The sequence below is a fragment of the Pteropus vampyrus genome, unplaced genomic scaffold (genome assembly GCF_000151845.1).
Source record: "Pteropus vampyrus isolate Shadow unplaced genomic scaffold, Pvam_2.0 Scaffold465, whole genome shotgun sequence".
Classification (NCBI taxonomy): Eukaryota; Metazoa; Chordata; class Mammalia; order Chiroptera; family Pteropodidae; genus Pteropus; species Pteropus vampyrus.
Window position 1 is genome coordinate 1,312,362 of NW_011889246.1, and position 15,349 is coordinate 1,327,710.

General features: G+C 37.9%; 1 protein-coding gene and 1 pseudogene across 1 annotated transcript in view; both read right to left on the reverse strand.

The window, feature by feature from the left end:
* The window catches only part of LOC105306921 (cathepsin L1-like), a 5,284-nt gene extending 2,353 nt beyond the window's left edge, over positions 1 to 2,931 (reverse strand). The window contains exons 1-6 of the mRNA XM_011382218.2: positions 2,822 to 2,931; positions 2,142 to 2,278; positions 1,718 to 1,840; positions 1,469 to 1,615; positions 1,067 to 1,291; positions 469 to 631 (exon numbers count right to left, since the gene is read on the reverse strand). Coding sequence (XP_011380520.1) covers positions 469 to 631; positions 1,067 to 1,291; positions 1,469 to 1,615; positions 1,718 to 1,840; positions 2,142 to 2,267 — 784 coding nt within the window. The 5' untranslated portion in view covers positions 2,268 to 2,278; positions 2,822 to 2,931. The remainder of the gene's footprint in view (positions 1 to 468; positions 632 to 1,066; positions 1,292 to 1,468; positions 1,616 to 1,717; positions 1,841 to 2,141; positions 2,279 to 2,821) is intronic.
* Positions 2,932 to 14,200: 11,269 nt separating this feature from the next.
* LOC105306928 overlaps positions 14,201 to 15,349 on the reverse strand; it is a 10,293-nt pseudogene continuing 9,144 nt past the window's right edge.

Here is a 15,349-nt window from a genome sequence, read left to right on the forward strand (position 1 = left end):
CTCCTATAACATGAGCAAAAGTACAAATTGCTACTATCACTTTTCTAAACAATTTGTCAAGAAGCAATGAAACTTTGTCATTCTACTTTTAAGGTGTCAGTCTAAGGAAATAGCACAGAACACAAAATTAATTGAACCAAGGGTTCTTTCTAGTTTTAATTATGGTAGTAAAATTCTTTGAAAATTTTAAAAGTCTAACAATTTTTAAAAAGTAAAGTAAATAAAACTATACCAATCAAATTATGTAGCCATTTAATATATTTATGAAGCACTTAAAATTATAAGAATATGGTTTAAGGTCAAAAGGACAACATCAGACACAAATATTACATGTACAGAATACATTACTATGTTAAATTCACATACCCAGAATATTCTACATTGACTTCTACAAAGAGTCAATTTTGCTGTATGTCAGGGTGGTTTTCTAACTTTTCTGGCTAAATTTGTACCCAAACAAATGCTTACCTTTTTCATAGAACTGGAAGGAGCTATAGCTTGCATCTATACCAACAGAGATGGGCCCTACACTTGCCACTGCCTTCATAAGGGACCTCTCCTGCTTATGAATGTCCACGAAACCACTGTCATTGGCAGCAGAAAACTCGGGCTTGTATTTGCAGGATTCATCCTTTCAAAGGTAAAAAGGGAGAAACTTTATTATGACCAAACTCCTGCGGAACGTGAGTTCAAGACAGTTTACAGCTTAATGATTTCCAAGTCAAGTTTGTTATAAAGCATTCCAGGAGGTAAAAAGCTATTGGTTGCTTTGAAACTAGCTAGTGTCTATTCAATGAGATACAGACACTCGCTCTACCTGTCCATAGACTTTTTTTCACTCTGGAGAAATTTATACTGTATATAGAATGGTATGTGTATCTCTATATAACATAGAAGTAGAAACAGATATATGGTAGCTATCTAAACAAAGAACTGTACAGTTCTGACAGTTTGCAGATTAGATTCTACAACCTAAAGTGTAAATTATATAGTATCTGTTTTCTCTAAAGTTTTCAAAACTAAAAAGCAGAGCTAGAATGATAACAAGATATGAAGTGCCTTTTACCCTTGCGAGATATGGATAGGATTCCTCTGAGTCCAGGCCTCCATTGTCCTTGACATACTGGAAGGCATTATCCATTAGGCCGCCATCACAGCCCTCATTGCCTTGAGACTGAGAGCAGTCCACCAAGTTCTGCTCACTCAGTGAAATAAGTTTGCCAGTTTTCCGGAACATCTGTCCTTCAAGGGCACCAGTTGCACTAAAAGCCCAACAAGAACCACATTGACCCTGAAAACAAAATTTAAAAGTGTTCAGTCTACAAAACAAATAGCAAGACTTTGACAACAGCTGCTATATCTGAAAACTTTTAAAAAACAGCGTACTGCTTGTTGTTCCAGTTTTCCATATCAATGACAACTCCATTATAGCTTTATTCTTGGAGAGATTCGCTAAATACTGTTATACCTGATCCTTCACAGGAGTTACGTAGCCTTTCTGTCTCCAGTCCACAGATGGGGGGATCTCAGGGAAAGGAGGTTCTTGGAACACTTTCCCCTTCCTGTGCTTCTGGTTTTGAAGACCATTCATCAATTTCCTAAATTCTTCATTGGTCTTCAATGAAAAGGAAATAGAATGTTGTAAAGGAAGAGATTATTTTGGTAAATCAGTGAAGAGAAGCAGCGCAAAAATGGAAGCATTCCATGCCACACTCACCATGTCACCAAAGGCATTTATTGCCATGGTGAAGCTATGTTTCCCTTGTCTGTGTTCCTGATTGTGCAGTTCAATCATTTTCATATTCTTCTCCCATACCGCTCTCCTCCAGCCTTCTTCATTCTACAGTCAAACATACACTGTATTGTCAAAACCAACTCACCTTCACTAAGAGGATTTGCAGAGAGAGAGAGAGAGAGAGAGAGAGGACAGAACCATGGCTAAGGATGGCTTTATAGTTCTGGAAGTTGTTCTCCAGCACCAACACAACAGGGATGCATGCCCTACTGTGCTCAGCAGTGGGTGCCATGAAGTTACTGCCTTGGTAAGAGCTGGCCTCAAGAAGCTACTCTCTGCTGTAAACTCCAAATAGCATGGACCATTCTCTGCGGGGTCCCACTGGACAATTTCAGATGTTATCAACCTCGTTATATAGTTTCCCATGTGTTGCCTTCCACTGGTTCCATTGTGCATCTAAACTGTGACCAAGTTTTGGAGCAGTTGAGACTATTCCCAAGCAAAGGAGAGTCAGGAAGATTGAAGGACTCATGTTTCAAAAACCTAGGAAGAGAAAAGGGATGAGTTTCTGATTAGACTAATCCTTCTAAAAAGCCATCATACTTTCTCATGAGACGTTATAGCCACCATGGTGGAGTAAAAACATTTAATTTACCCTCCTAAGTAATTACAGAAGGACTGTGGAGGCAGGCTAAAGATGTGGGTGGACAGAAACAGCCCCAAGACTCTATTCCGGAGCCCAGACAGGGCCAGGCTCTCCCTGCGTCAGAGAACCTGCTCGCGGCCAGGTAACACAGGCGCTGCAGGCAGAACCCAGCAGAGGGTGTGTCGCTTTTGCTCCCAGCCCTCAGCACAAGCCAGCTGCTTCCAGAGAATGTAGAAGCGGCGCAAAGAGACGCGGCCCCCAAAGCCTCTAGCAGGCGTGGGTCAGGCTGCAAGGTCCGCGCGGTCAGACCTGAGGACATTGACTCTTGTGACCCCTACTCCTCCCCGCCCCCCCACCCGAACCCTCGACCCCCAAGGCTGGCGGCTATCCTAGTTCCCGGAGCAGTCCTGCTGCGCCAGAGCCAAGCTGGGGGCGCTCACCTGCGACGGGAGCAGCTGAGCAAAGACAGTACGTGCGAGTCCAGGGGTCTCAGAGGCCGAGCTGTGGTCCCCCAGCCGCAGGTTTAAGGACCCGGGATTCGGCCAGGTTGGCCCGCCCCGCACCGCCTGCCTGCACCGAGATTGGCTGAGCTGGTCTGTAGGCGGGGCCTTCGGGTGCTGGGACTCCGTGCGCGAGATAGGGCTGGGTTTCAACCTGTCGTACAGCGGGTCTTTCTTGTCTGAGTGGTCCCTGGGGGATGGGGGGTTGGGGGACCCAGGACAGCGCTGAGGAGGGTCCTGCGATTCCCTGGGACCTGGATCAGCTGCTTACCTCAAATTCATACCCTCGATGAGTGGTTCACGAAAAGCTTACGGAGAGCCCCAAAAGTGTTTTAGTGTGAACCTGTCTGTCCTTTAGAGTTTTCGGTTAAATTCTCAAGAGAGTTGAAAACACTATAAGCTAATTTAGTCGTTACTGTTTATTCCACAGGAAATGTGGGGCAGAATAGAATTCAAAGCCCACAGGCAGATGTGCGCTCACTGTTTTGGGAAGGGTTCAGCTGGTTTTTGGAGGAATCTGGAGTGGAATGGCAATGCCCAAAACAGGGGCCGTGATGGTCAAGGCCCTAATCCTTGGAAGGAAAGGGGAGGGACTGGGTAGGTTTCCAGAGAAGGCGTGACATTTGTAATACTCATTTCCTGTCTTCCCCAGTCAGGGTTTCTTCTTCCCTCCCAAACCTTTCCCAAAACCGACAGAAATAAGTTATTCACAGAAAAATGTGGTTTCATAAAACGAGGAATGGCGCAACGTAGAAACTACTCTTACCTTCCAACTCTCTGCGTCATGGATTATTGTCTTCCTAGTATCCAACGTGCTTTTCTTGAGATTTAATTTAAGAAATTTGCCTTAATGACTTTTACTTGATTTTTCCTTCAATTTACATTTAATGTCAGAATTTAAATGATAGTTTGTGAAAACGTTTTAAATGAAAGAAAAATATATTTATATATTAATATTAATGTATATAATTAAGAATTAATTAACACAAATCAGAAATATTGTACATTTGTCCTTTATTACAAAAACATTCATTGTTGAAAATACCTTCTAGAAAAAATATTATTATCTTATTTCCCTTCCCACTCCACCTTTTTCTATGTATATTTTGATTTTTTTTTTTTTTTTTGATAAAAATGTGTGATGTTTCATGTGGACTTGTAAACTAATTTCTATTTAGGATTAAATTGATAAATCTTTTAAAAACACTATCGGATATATAGTTTTCTTTTTTTACTATGGAGATATGTACATAAGATAAAAGCATGTATTTTAACCATTTTAAGTGTACAGTTAGCAGCATCGAGTCTATTCACATTGCTGTACAGCCATCACCACCATTCTTCTTCAAAATTTTTTTATCTTCCCAGGCTGAAACTCTCTACGTATTATACAACAAGTCTTCATTACTCCCTCCCCTCAGCCCCTGGCGACCACTATTCTATCTTCTCTGTCTATGAATTTGACTACTCTAGCTGCTTTACATTAAGTAAGTAGAATCATGTAATGTTTGTCCATTTGTGCTTGGCTACTTCACTAATATAATATCTTCAAGGTCCATCCATGTTGTGACATGTGTCAGAATTTCCCTTTTTTAAAAGATGAATAATATTTCATTGTGTGAATGTTCGACGTTTTGTTTTTTCAGTCATCCTAGAGGGACAGATGGGTTATTTACACATTCGTTTATTTTGAGTAATGCTGCTATCCACATAGTTGGACAAATGTTTGAGTTCTTGTTTCTGGTTCTTAGGATATATACACAGAAGTGGATTTATTAGATACGGTAATTCTGTGTTTAATTTTTTTCTGTGTTTCCCACAGTGTCTGCATTTTATATTTCTATCACCATTGCACAAAAAGGGTTCCAATTTGATATGATTTACAGATAGATACTCCATCTCTTTCTTGAATTCTGTGAGCTGCCTTTCATTAAGTCGATAGACTCCTTTGATGTACAAAAGTTTTAAATTTTGATAAAGTTTGATTCATCTGTTTTTTTCTTTGGTTGCCTGTTCTTTTGGTGTCATAACCAAAAAAAAAATTATTGCTAAGATCAATATCATTAGGCTATTCCTTTGTGTTTTCATCTAAAGTTTTATGGTTTTAGCTCTTATATTTTGGTCTTTGATTGATTTTGTGTTCCTTATTGCATATGGTGTAAGGTAATGGTCCAACTTTATTCTTTTGCATGTGAATATTCGATTTGCCCAGCATCATTTGTTTGAAAGACCACCCTTTCCCTATTGAAAGGTCCTGGCAACCCCATACAATTTTTAAAAATCAATTCATTAAAATTTTCATTTTAAAGTCTTTGAGGAAATAAAAGCTCTTCTTTCTAACACCAACTAGAGTCTGAAGCTCTTAGGTGGTTACAATTGTATGTTGTGTTGTAAATGAGTGGAAGTTAAAAAATTTTTTTTAAAAGACATCGTGGAGTTGAGCATAAGCAATCATTCAAGCAACCTAAGTACATATTCTAGTATATAGTTTTACAGTGGCCCTTGGGTTACAGCTCCATCAGATAGCACAGAATGGAAACCTGCTACTGCATGACCACCTGCACCTTAGCAATAGCCTGACAAGAGGCTGGGTGGCAGGTGCTGTTCCAAAGAATGGCATCCCCTCTGTTTCTTGGAATATGACACAATGCACTGGAGAAAGTGTGGACTCTTTTTATGCCCCAAGTCTAAAATGAGACCAAGACATACCTAAATGCCAGAGAAATATGGGAGACTATTTAAGCAAGAAATTTTAACATTTATTTATACAAAATCTGTTAAAAATAACAGAAAGATGGTATGGCTAGCCATTTTGTTCTTACAGTTCTCTTTCCTTTTTGGGGTCTCAAATTTTTTAAGGGAACGTTTTATGTGTTTCTTTAGAATTGTGAATAAGTGAATCTTATCTTTTTTTAATACCCGAGTTTGTCGTTGAGGCATTGTCATTGGAGCTAGGCTTACAAATGGGGCCTTTAATTATCCTAGGTAAGGTGCAGAGCTTTTGTCTCTGAGAAATGATCAAGCAAGGAAACACTCAAGAGATACAGGGCAAAAAGCTCTCCTGAAAGCTGGTGGGGCGGGAAGATTTGGAAGCCCAGCCCAGAGCAGGTAGCAGCATGCCTTCTGTATGGCTCACATGTCTTTCCTTCCTTTTAGCATGATACCAGGTAAGCCAGCATCGAAGTTGAGAGCTTGGCCCTGAGGAACTTTGGTGCTTTATTTCACAATGACCTCAGCGCTCACATTACACTTCTCCTGGTGTTCTCTGGCACCTAGAATCAGTTTGCAATGTAACTGATGGGGGTTGGGGGTGAGGGACGAGGGCGAAGTCCCCAAAGCTCAACTTCCTTTTCTAAGCCCTGTTAGTCTAAAGCACATTTAAGTTACTTCTTCACGGGAGAGAGGAACCTGGTACCACCCTTGATTTTGTGCACCCCATAACTGTGACCATCCTCATCTGTAAAATGTGCATCCAATAGCACCCACCTCCTAGGGCAGTGGTTCTCAAAGTCCCCCAGTAAGCATCAGCCTCTCTTGTGGACTTGTTAGAAACATCCATTCAGGAATCCCACACCACAACCACTGAACCTGAAACTTGAGGGAAAGAAGTCAACAATCTGTTTCATAAAACCTCCAGGTGATTCTGATATAAACTCAAGTTATAGTGTTGTTGTGAAGAGTAAATGAAGGAGCATGTGTAATATGCCCAGAATAGTGCCTGGTACCTACATGTTATTTAGCTATCAGTATCATCATCATTATTATTACCATCACCATCATCATCATCATCATCATCATCATCATCATCATCATCATTGGAAGTCTTTCTAATAATTTTCAGTAGTACAAGGTACCCATGGATGGAGATGCCTTTCCTGTGGAATAAACCTGGCACACATATGTGCAAGCTGACTCTTAACAGCAGAAAGGTCTTCTCTTGATCACCTGCCATAATGGTACAGGACTGATTTTTATTTATGCCTTGTTCCTAATATGTAAATTATATCTCAGTTTAAAGAAAAGAGAGAGAAAGCTTGATTGAAATCATTGAACATTCTATGATGTCTCATAACATTGCTGTAGTCTAGTAGAGTTGATCAACAGTTGTCTGACTCTTTACCAAGATAGACTTCTAGGGAAATTGAGGAAAGAGAAAAACAGTTGTAAAGAAATGGCAAAAAGTAGCATGGAGAAAAGATTTGTCTTAACCAAGTGTCTCATCTGGTGATTTCCAAGAGTACCAGCATAATAGAATCATACGGTGTAATATTTTTGCATTTTCCTGTATTGAGCACTCAACAGGCAATAAAATCTTTCTGTAAGTACCATGGGGAATTGCCACCTCAGCATGGATAGTTTGATCATTTTTCCCAGTTGATGAAAAGGGAGAAAATGAAGACTTGTCTGAAATTTCATTTCTGTTTTATCTTTTTGGTTTCCCTTTTGAGTTGCATAAGCAGTGAAAATCATTTATACTTTTTATTCTTCCTGTTTATTATTTTGATTGAAGTAGTAGAGAGCATTGATAAATAATCATGTTTTGCTGGAAATGGTTAACTTTGATTACCAAAATTACAGAATATCCCAAAGCTTCCATTTAAAAGCTTTTCTATGTTACTGGCATGTCTGCAATAAAAGTCAGTGGAAAGATGACAAACCAATAAAAACAACAATTTTCATACCCCTTGATTTCATGATTTTACCATAAAGTTGTACCAGTTTTTAAATGTAGATAATTCCAATCTCATGTTTGGTGGGATAAACTTTGGGCAGTTACCCTACTCAAGCCTTGGTTTTGCTCATTATAAATATGGATAATATCAGTGCCCTCATAAGGTTGTGTTAACAACTGAGGCAATACTTGTATTGGTAGAACCAACCATCTTCAGAATTTCTTTCTTGTAAAAGGACATGTCCTTGAGAAATGACATTCAATCCAAATACACACTACCACTGCAATGACTCCTGTTGCCTTTTAGATATTGTCTATTGACCTTTTTTTCTTTTTTCTTTTCCATTCATCTGGAATCCTACTGTAAGATTAAGAGTGGAAGAGTGGGTTTTAATTTGACTCAGGGAACAGAGATCTCAGCAACCATAAAACCATTGTAGCCAGCATCCTTCTCCTTCAGGATGGTTCTGTCAGATTTCTTCCATTGTTTCATCTGTTGTCCTATGAAGCTCTTTCCTCCAGTGATTCTCTTAGATCCATGAGTATATTTGAAATCCTCTAAGAAGGGTGAAAGAATTGTAAAATATTCTTCCAATTCTTTTTGAGAAAAAGCAAGACCTTTTTGAGACAAAGGGTCTTAAGGAATTGGGGCCTAATTCACACAGTCCTGTCCTAGAGTGCCAGGCCTGAGCCCAGAGTGACACGAATGACTAGGTCTTGCCTTTCTCACCAGCCCTTTAGCCACATATGTGGAACTAGATTGGGCTCCATTTCTTCCTTTGCCAATAATCTCTACTCTGTTCCTCTGGGGATACTGTCTAAGGTGTTGGAGTGGGAAGAACAGGGACTTGGGATAATGACAGCACAATGGCCTGATTCAGAAAATGATGTTTTGCCATTTATTCATTCTACAAATACTTGAGTTTCTTTTATGGCTGGCCCTGTGCTGAGGATTTATTGATGAACAAACACTGATACATACCCTGTGCTGGGGAAGCTTACATCCAATGGAGCAGTCAGCATGAATCAAATATTCCCTTTGGATGACATATAGACCTGTTCTCCCTTCCCACTGACCTAATAATCTTGGCAGTTTCTCAATTCGTGGGCCCTTAAGTATTGAGGTCTTAATGTAGCTATTTCATCCTTTTGATAAAGAGAGCCTCAGGAAGTGTGCAGCCTCTTCTCCAGATTTCATCAGGAAAAAGAGAAATCCTGAATGACATTAAATAAAAGACATTCTACGCAAGGCTACCTAGTGTTCTTTATCATAAACCAAATGTGTCTCATTGGTTCAATAACAAGCCCATTGTCTGCTATCTGGCTCTGTTCTAGCTCACCTGACTATGACCCAGTGTCTGGTCTTAGTCTTCAAGGAGTTGTCTCACTGCAACATTGACCCTCAGGTTGCCCCAGTGGTGAGTCCCTTTGCAGGCAGGCCTTCTTGAATTAACAGAAACATCAAGGGCTGATATTTGGATCAGAGAGGTCACATAGCAGTGAAATTGAGTAGCCTTTGAAGTTTAAGCAAAACACCTTCACCACCTTAGACTTCTTGCTCAGGGAGAAATTTTTCATTTTAATAAAATAAGTACAGAATTCACCCCCTGTCCATCATCAAAATATTAGAAAAACATCTGGGATCATAAATGGCATTAAATAATGCTAACTCTTCTATTTTAGATTCAGTACTAACTGTATAATAAACACCTTTTCTTATCAATACATGTAGCATCCAATTGATAAGATCATATCATAATTCCTCTAACAATCTCCTTTTCACCTACTGATGGACATTTAGATTATCTTTTATTATTTTTTTCATTTGCAACACTGCAGTGAATATCTTGACACATGGATCTTCATAGATGTAAGTATTATTATAAAATTAATTCCTGGAAATGGAACTACCTTCTGAAAGAGTTTTTCCAATGTATACTCCTACCTATAGTGAAAGAGAATGTCTACTTCCTCAAACTCATAAATCAGCTCATTTTATGTGACCTAATTTACATATTTTGGGGGTGTCCTTATTTTAATTTAGTAATTGTAAAATCAAAATAGTATTATATTCACCATCATGTTTATCATTATCATGATCATTACCATAAATAAGTGAACAGTATTTACCATGTATTGAGAAACCATGTACCAAGTACTTTACATACAGAAATGATTTAATTTAATTCACTCCTCACAAGAACCATGTAGGTAGGAATTACTTATCCATTGTACAATTGAAAAACAAAATGTGAATTACTTGTGTGCCATTAAGCAAGTAATCTGAAGTCTTTGTGCTTCCCTATTTGTAGAAAAATTAAAATACCACATATCTGCAAAATATTTTAGGATGACTGTGAATTTTTTGAGTGACAACATGAGACATGATACATTTACAGTTTAAATGTGCTAGGAAGATGACAGAATAGAAAGAAGACTAAAAAGACACAAGGTCTGGGTGCTGGAATGCAGGCCGACCACTCACAAGCTGTGTGATCACATAATCTCTGGACCCTGTTTTCTCATTTTTAAAAGATCAAATATTAAAGGAAGGAGTTGGACCAAATGGAGTGTATCCGTTTTAGGGTTAAAATGTTTAGAATTATTAGTTTGTTTAAATGTACAAATAAGCTTTGAAATCTTTTTTTTTTTTTATTGTCAGCTTTATCATATATGTATCATTTACATACAATAAAATTCACCAAGTTTAAGTGTACAAGTCAATGGGTTTTGACAAATGCATCTAGTGGTGTCACCACCACCTCAGGATATAGAACATTTTTATCACTCCACAAAGTCCCCTTCTGTCCTTTTGTTGTTCATCTCTTTCCCCAAGCCTGGCCCCTGACAATCACTAATCTGCTTTCTGTCAGTATAGCTATGGCTTTATTCTAGACTATCACAGAGAACCCAGGGGTGATGGTCCTCCAGGCTCACATTAGTTTCTAAAAGCATACAGGGGAAGAATGCCCTGTGGGGAGGGAGCTTTTTTGCCCTTGTAGAAAATCAGTTTCCTGGGAACTGGACACACTGAAAGTATTTTCAGGCGAGTCATGTCAGCCAGTTGACAGGAGCACTTAAAGCCTGATGTTTCAAGATTTTAGGAATGGGTATCATCCAATAAAAGTGCTCTCAAAACACTGAGGTCTCCATGCTAGGAGGACTTCCCACCCACACAGTTGTCATATTGAGGTTGTCTCTTTTAGTCTTACATTACTCTTGTTTTATCATGCGATATTGTTTTGTTTAAGAAACACAGAACATTACTTTGATTTTTAGTAATACTTAAAGATAGATAATGATGATATTTATTACTTTCTGATCATTCTGTGCTGATTATTGTTTTAAGTGAATGACATAGGTTACTTCAGAAAACATTCCCTAAAAGAACTGTAGTTAACAATAATCATTATCTACCATTTCACTGAGGAGGAAATTGGGTTTTACAGGTGAGATGTGACTGGCCTAAGATCACCTTGCCATATGGAAAAGGGGCCAGGAATAAATACCCAAGTGAGGTCAACAAGCAATTTGGTAAATTCAGAACTGACTCTGTCTCACCACAAAATTAGGTCTTGAAACTCACCTGTATAATTTTTAAAATCAATCAAGGTTTAATTTATATAACATAAACTGTACACATTTTCCATAAACTTTAATGAGTTTTTGAAAATTTAAAGAGCTGTGTAATCAATACCACAATCTAAATTTAGACCTTTCCATCATCCTAAAATGTTCCCTGTTGCCCTATTTAATCAATTCCTCCTCTACTCCCAGGAAATCACTGATCTGTTTTCTATCCCTCTAGATTAGATTTGTCTTTCTTAGAATTTTATGTAAGTAGAACTATAGCGTTGTAATCCCTTGTGTCTGGCTTTTTTTGCTCAACATAACTTTATTGAGATTTATCAATATTGTTGTGTGTATTAGTAGTTCATTTTTATTGCTGCTCCTTTTATGGTTATATATTTTATTTTAAGAGGCCAGCATTATCCTAATAACAAAACCAGACAAAGATATTACAAGAAAATAAAACTAAAGACAAAACCTTCATGATATATACAATAATTCTCAATGAAATTTTAGCAAATGGAATCCAGAAATATTTTAAAAAGATAATATATGATGACAAATGAGGCTCATTTGAAGAATTAAGGCTGATTTAACTTTTGAAAATCAATCACTGTAATTCACTATAGTAAGATACTAAATAAGAAAAAGCATATGATTATTTCGATAGATAAAGAAAAAGCGTCCGACAAAATTCAACACTCATTCATGATAAAAACTCTCGGCAAATTAGGAATGTGAAGGAAATCTCCTAAACCTAATCTCATAAATATCTACAGCTAATATTATAATCCCATAAGATTAATAAAAAGGCTCCTATTCAGCATTGCACTGGAAGCCCTGGCTACTGTTAAGAAGGCGAGAAAAAGAAATAAAACACATACAGATTAGAAAGAGAGAAATAAAGCTCTCTATATACATGACTGTCTATAGAGAAAATCCCGACTAATCTCTACAAAACAGCCCCTAGAACTAATAAGTTTGTTTTTTAAGGTTGGGTGATACAAGGTACACATACAAAAGTCTACTTTATTTATATAATACAGCAATAGATGATTGGCATTTGAAATTTTTAAAAAGTACCATTTACAGTGGCATCCAAAAAAGTTACTTATTACATTTTGTTAAAAATTAATTTATTATAATTTATTATAATATTTATTATGGGTTATTATATTATTTTTATATATTTCTTAAAAGTAAGAATAATCTTTATTTCTTAGAAACACATTTGTAAAAATATATCAATAAGATTAAAAGATTCAGAACACATTTATTTGAATGCAGCACATACACTGAGGATCAGCACATCTGCTAAAATGGAATACACCCGAAAACAAAAATCTTAGGGAGAGTTTATAGGTGATACAGCCTCCGCTGTGCAGGGCATGCAGATGATTCTCTTTTTCTGGCTAGATTTTTGTGGTAACCAAAAAAGTATCAGGTTTTAGCAGTAACTATATCAAGAGATGTCAACATATTTTTTAAAGGCTTAAAATGCGCCAAAGTACAATTACATATATAAAAATGGTATAAAAATACTTTTGTTTGATTTCACGAAAATACTAATAAAAAATATCTCAGGCCTATCTATTACAAGAAAAAAATGTTTGACTGGTGGCTTTAAATGGGAGGTGGGAATAAATATTTTGGTATGAATTTTAGCCTAAAAGACAACGTATTAATTTCTGGTTCTACAAAAAGGCTGTGCAACACCCATCCTATCCAAGTCTACGGAATGTTTTGGCATAACTTCCCTAAGATCTTGTATGCTTTTATTAGAGCTATAAATGCATCTCAGATTGCATGTTGCTTTTTAAGAGTAAAGCTGAAGTAAAAATCAACTCTCAAATTCTACAAATTCTGTGAGCCTATATCCATAATTATGTCTTCTGAAATCATGCAAATTAGCAGCACCAATCATCAAGACATTAAAAAATTATTCTGGTACTCGAGCAGCAAATTCTACTAAAATGCTATACAATTTGTGATTAGTAAAATCTCCAAAATTCAAAGTGGCTATACTGTTTTAAGATAGGAAATTCAGTCTCTCTGCATTATATAACATCTAACAAGTTATACACTTTCTTTAGCTTCTGAAAGGAGTAACCTCTGTTAGAGAAGAGGATATTGCAATTTTCCTATGAGATGTTTTAAATTATATCCCCAGCCTAAAAATATTAAATTTTAACAAGTCATAGAATTTTAGAGTTGGAAAGCATCCTCTCTTTTCAGATAAGGGAAGTGACGCCAACAAAAGGAAATGGTTTGTCTAAGATCACACAATGACAGAGGCTGGATTCCGGCAATCCTCATTCCCCCCTACATTACTCATACTCTCTGCAGTGCTTTCTTCACAAGTTTTTCTGGTTCTTTTTTTTTTGTCCCATTCATTAAATAGCAAAGAAATATTAGGTATCAAGTATATAGCAATGCAATAAATATAGACTTTTACTTCAGTTTTAAACTCAGAATATCAAAATAATTTCCGAGTCTTTATCTACCTTCATTTTGCTGAGAATGTGGTCAACAGTAAATTATGTTTAGCTGTCGTCATTATTTTCAAATATTTACAGACACTGAAAACACCTTTTAGAACTATTCCTTAAAGACACTTTTACAAACACATCCGTGTGACTTTTCATGGATATAATGAAACTGTGATGGTGAATGGAAGTGAGATGCTTCAGTCTCTCAAAGTGCAGTCATGAATTTATCTTGATGCATCATACTCTGCACTCCTCCTAAGTTCTTCGGACCTAAGTTCTTTGGATTATGTGGACATAATCAAAATGACTGTCATCTCCACTGGCCTGCACTTTCCAGCACGGCCTGTCATCCTGAAAAGATGGTCTTATATTGGGAGAGTGAGGATGCCACCGGGACTTGCTGGGTGGCTTTTAGGATGTTACTGAGGCTGGCAAATATAGACTTCAGGATTTGTTTTAGAGCAGAGCTGAAATTACTATCACTGGGTTGCTTGCTTTGAATGTTGAGTGTCTCTAGGATGAATAGCATTTGCTAGGCTTCCTCTCAAAAGTTCTGGTTCTTTGTAACCAGGTGCCATGTGTAGCTTGTTATTCTGTCATCCACTGAATCTGAAGTGAAATCCCCCCTCCCTCAAGCCTGATAAAATCTGATCTATTCAATTTGCTATTTCCTAGTGTCCCAGCTGGAAGAATATGTGATGCTTGATTGCACAATTCCAGAGGTGCTTACAGGTTCTGGGGCTGTCCACCTGGAATACAAATGTGTGCTCTTGCTCCCGACCCTTATTGTCACCCCCCACCACCACCACCACCAGTGTCAATTTTCTCTTCTTAAAATCCATTTTGGTAATTTTAGGCCAAAAGAATAAGCCTATTTTGTTAGCCCCTTCAAAAGTTAATATGCTTGTCAGGTCAATCCAAGAGAATATTCACAGTCATCTCTTCCCCTGACGACATGCATATCTACCATACATTTCCAGCCACTTCACTTTATTCAGATAGGAGAGTTCCACCCAAGAGGGCTCTTTTCCCTGCACTCTTTCCATCTCTGAAAGACATCAAATTCCATCGCTTCTGTCTGATTTGGAATTAACTGAAACTCAGACACTTGCTCTGGTGTGTGTTCTGGAAGTTCATATTCCCCAAGCTCTGCTTGTAGACAGAGAGCAGCTAACTTCACAGCTGTTTCACATGGGCATTTCAATTTTCCTGAAAGAGTGTCATGCCTGAGTTGTAAAACAAATAGGTATCTTGTAAGCTCTTCATGAAAGTTGTTTGGTTCTGAAGAATAATTTTTAACTCTGAAGTGCAAAGCAAGTCCAATTTTCATCTGCTTTTTAATGGGTTTGGAATGATCTAGCCAGCGTGCAACCTGGGCAGAGTTGAGAAACTGGAGGCCGAAGTAATGTTTCTATGAGGTCCAAGTGGTACACAATCTGATCAAACAAATCCTGGCCTTTGGCATATTTCTGAACAAAAACACCAAGATGGATCAGGAGCTGACCCTCCTGCAGTCAGCTGCCATAACCTGGAAGAGGAAACTGGAGTGCAGACAGACCAGGTTCTTGCTGGAAAGAGAACCCTCCACCAGGCAAAGTGGAGGAAGAGGGTAGGTAGCCAGACCCTGGAGAAGGATGGAGCACGTGTTTTGAGGACAAATTGTGGGTGGAGGAATTCTGTGGTTATGAAGTAGATTTCTATTTTTATGTATTTTTATACATTTTCATTTATAAATAT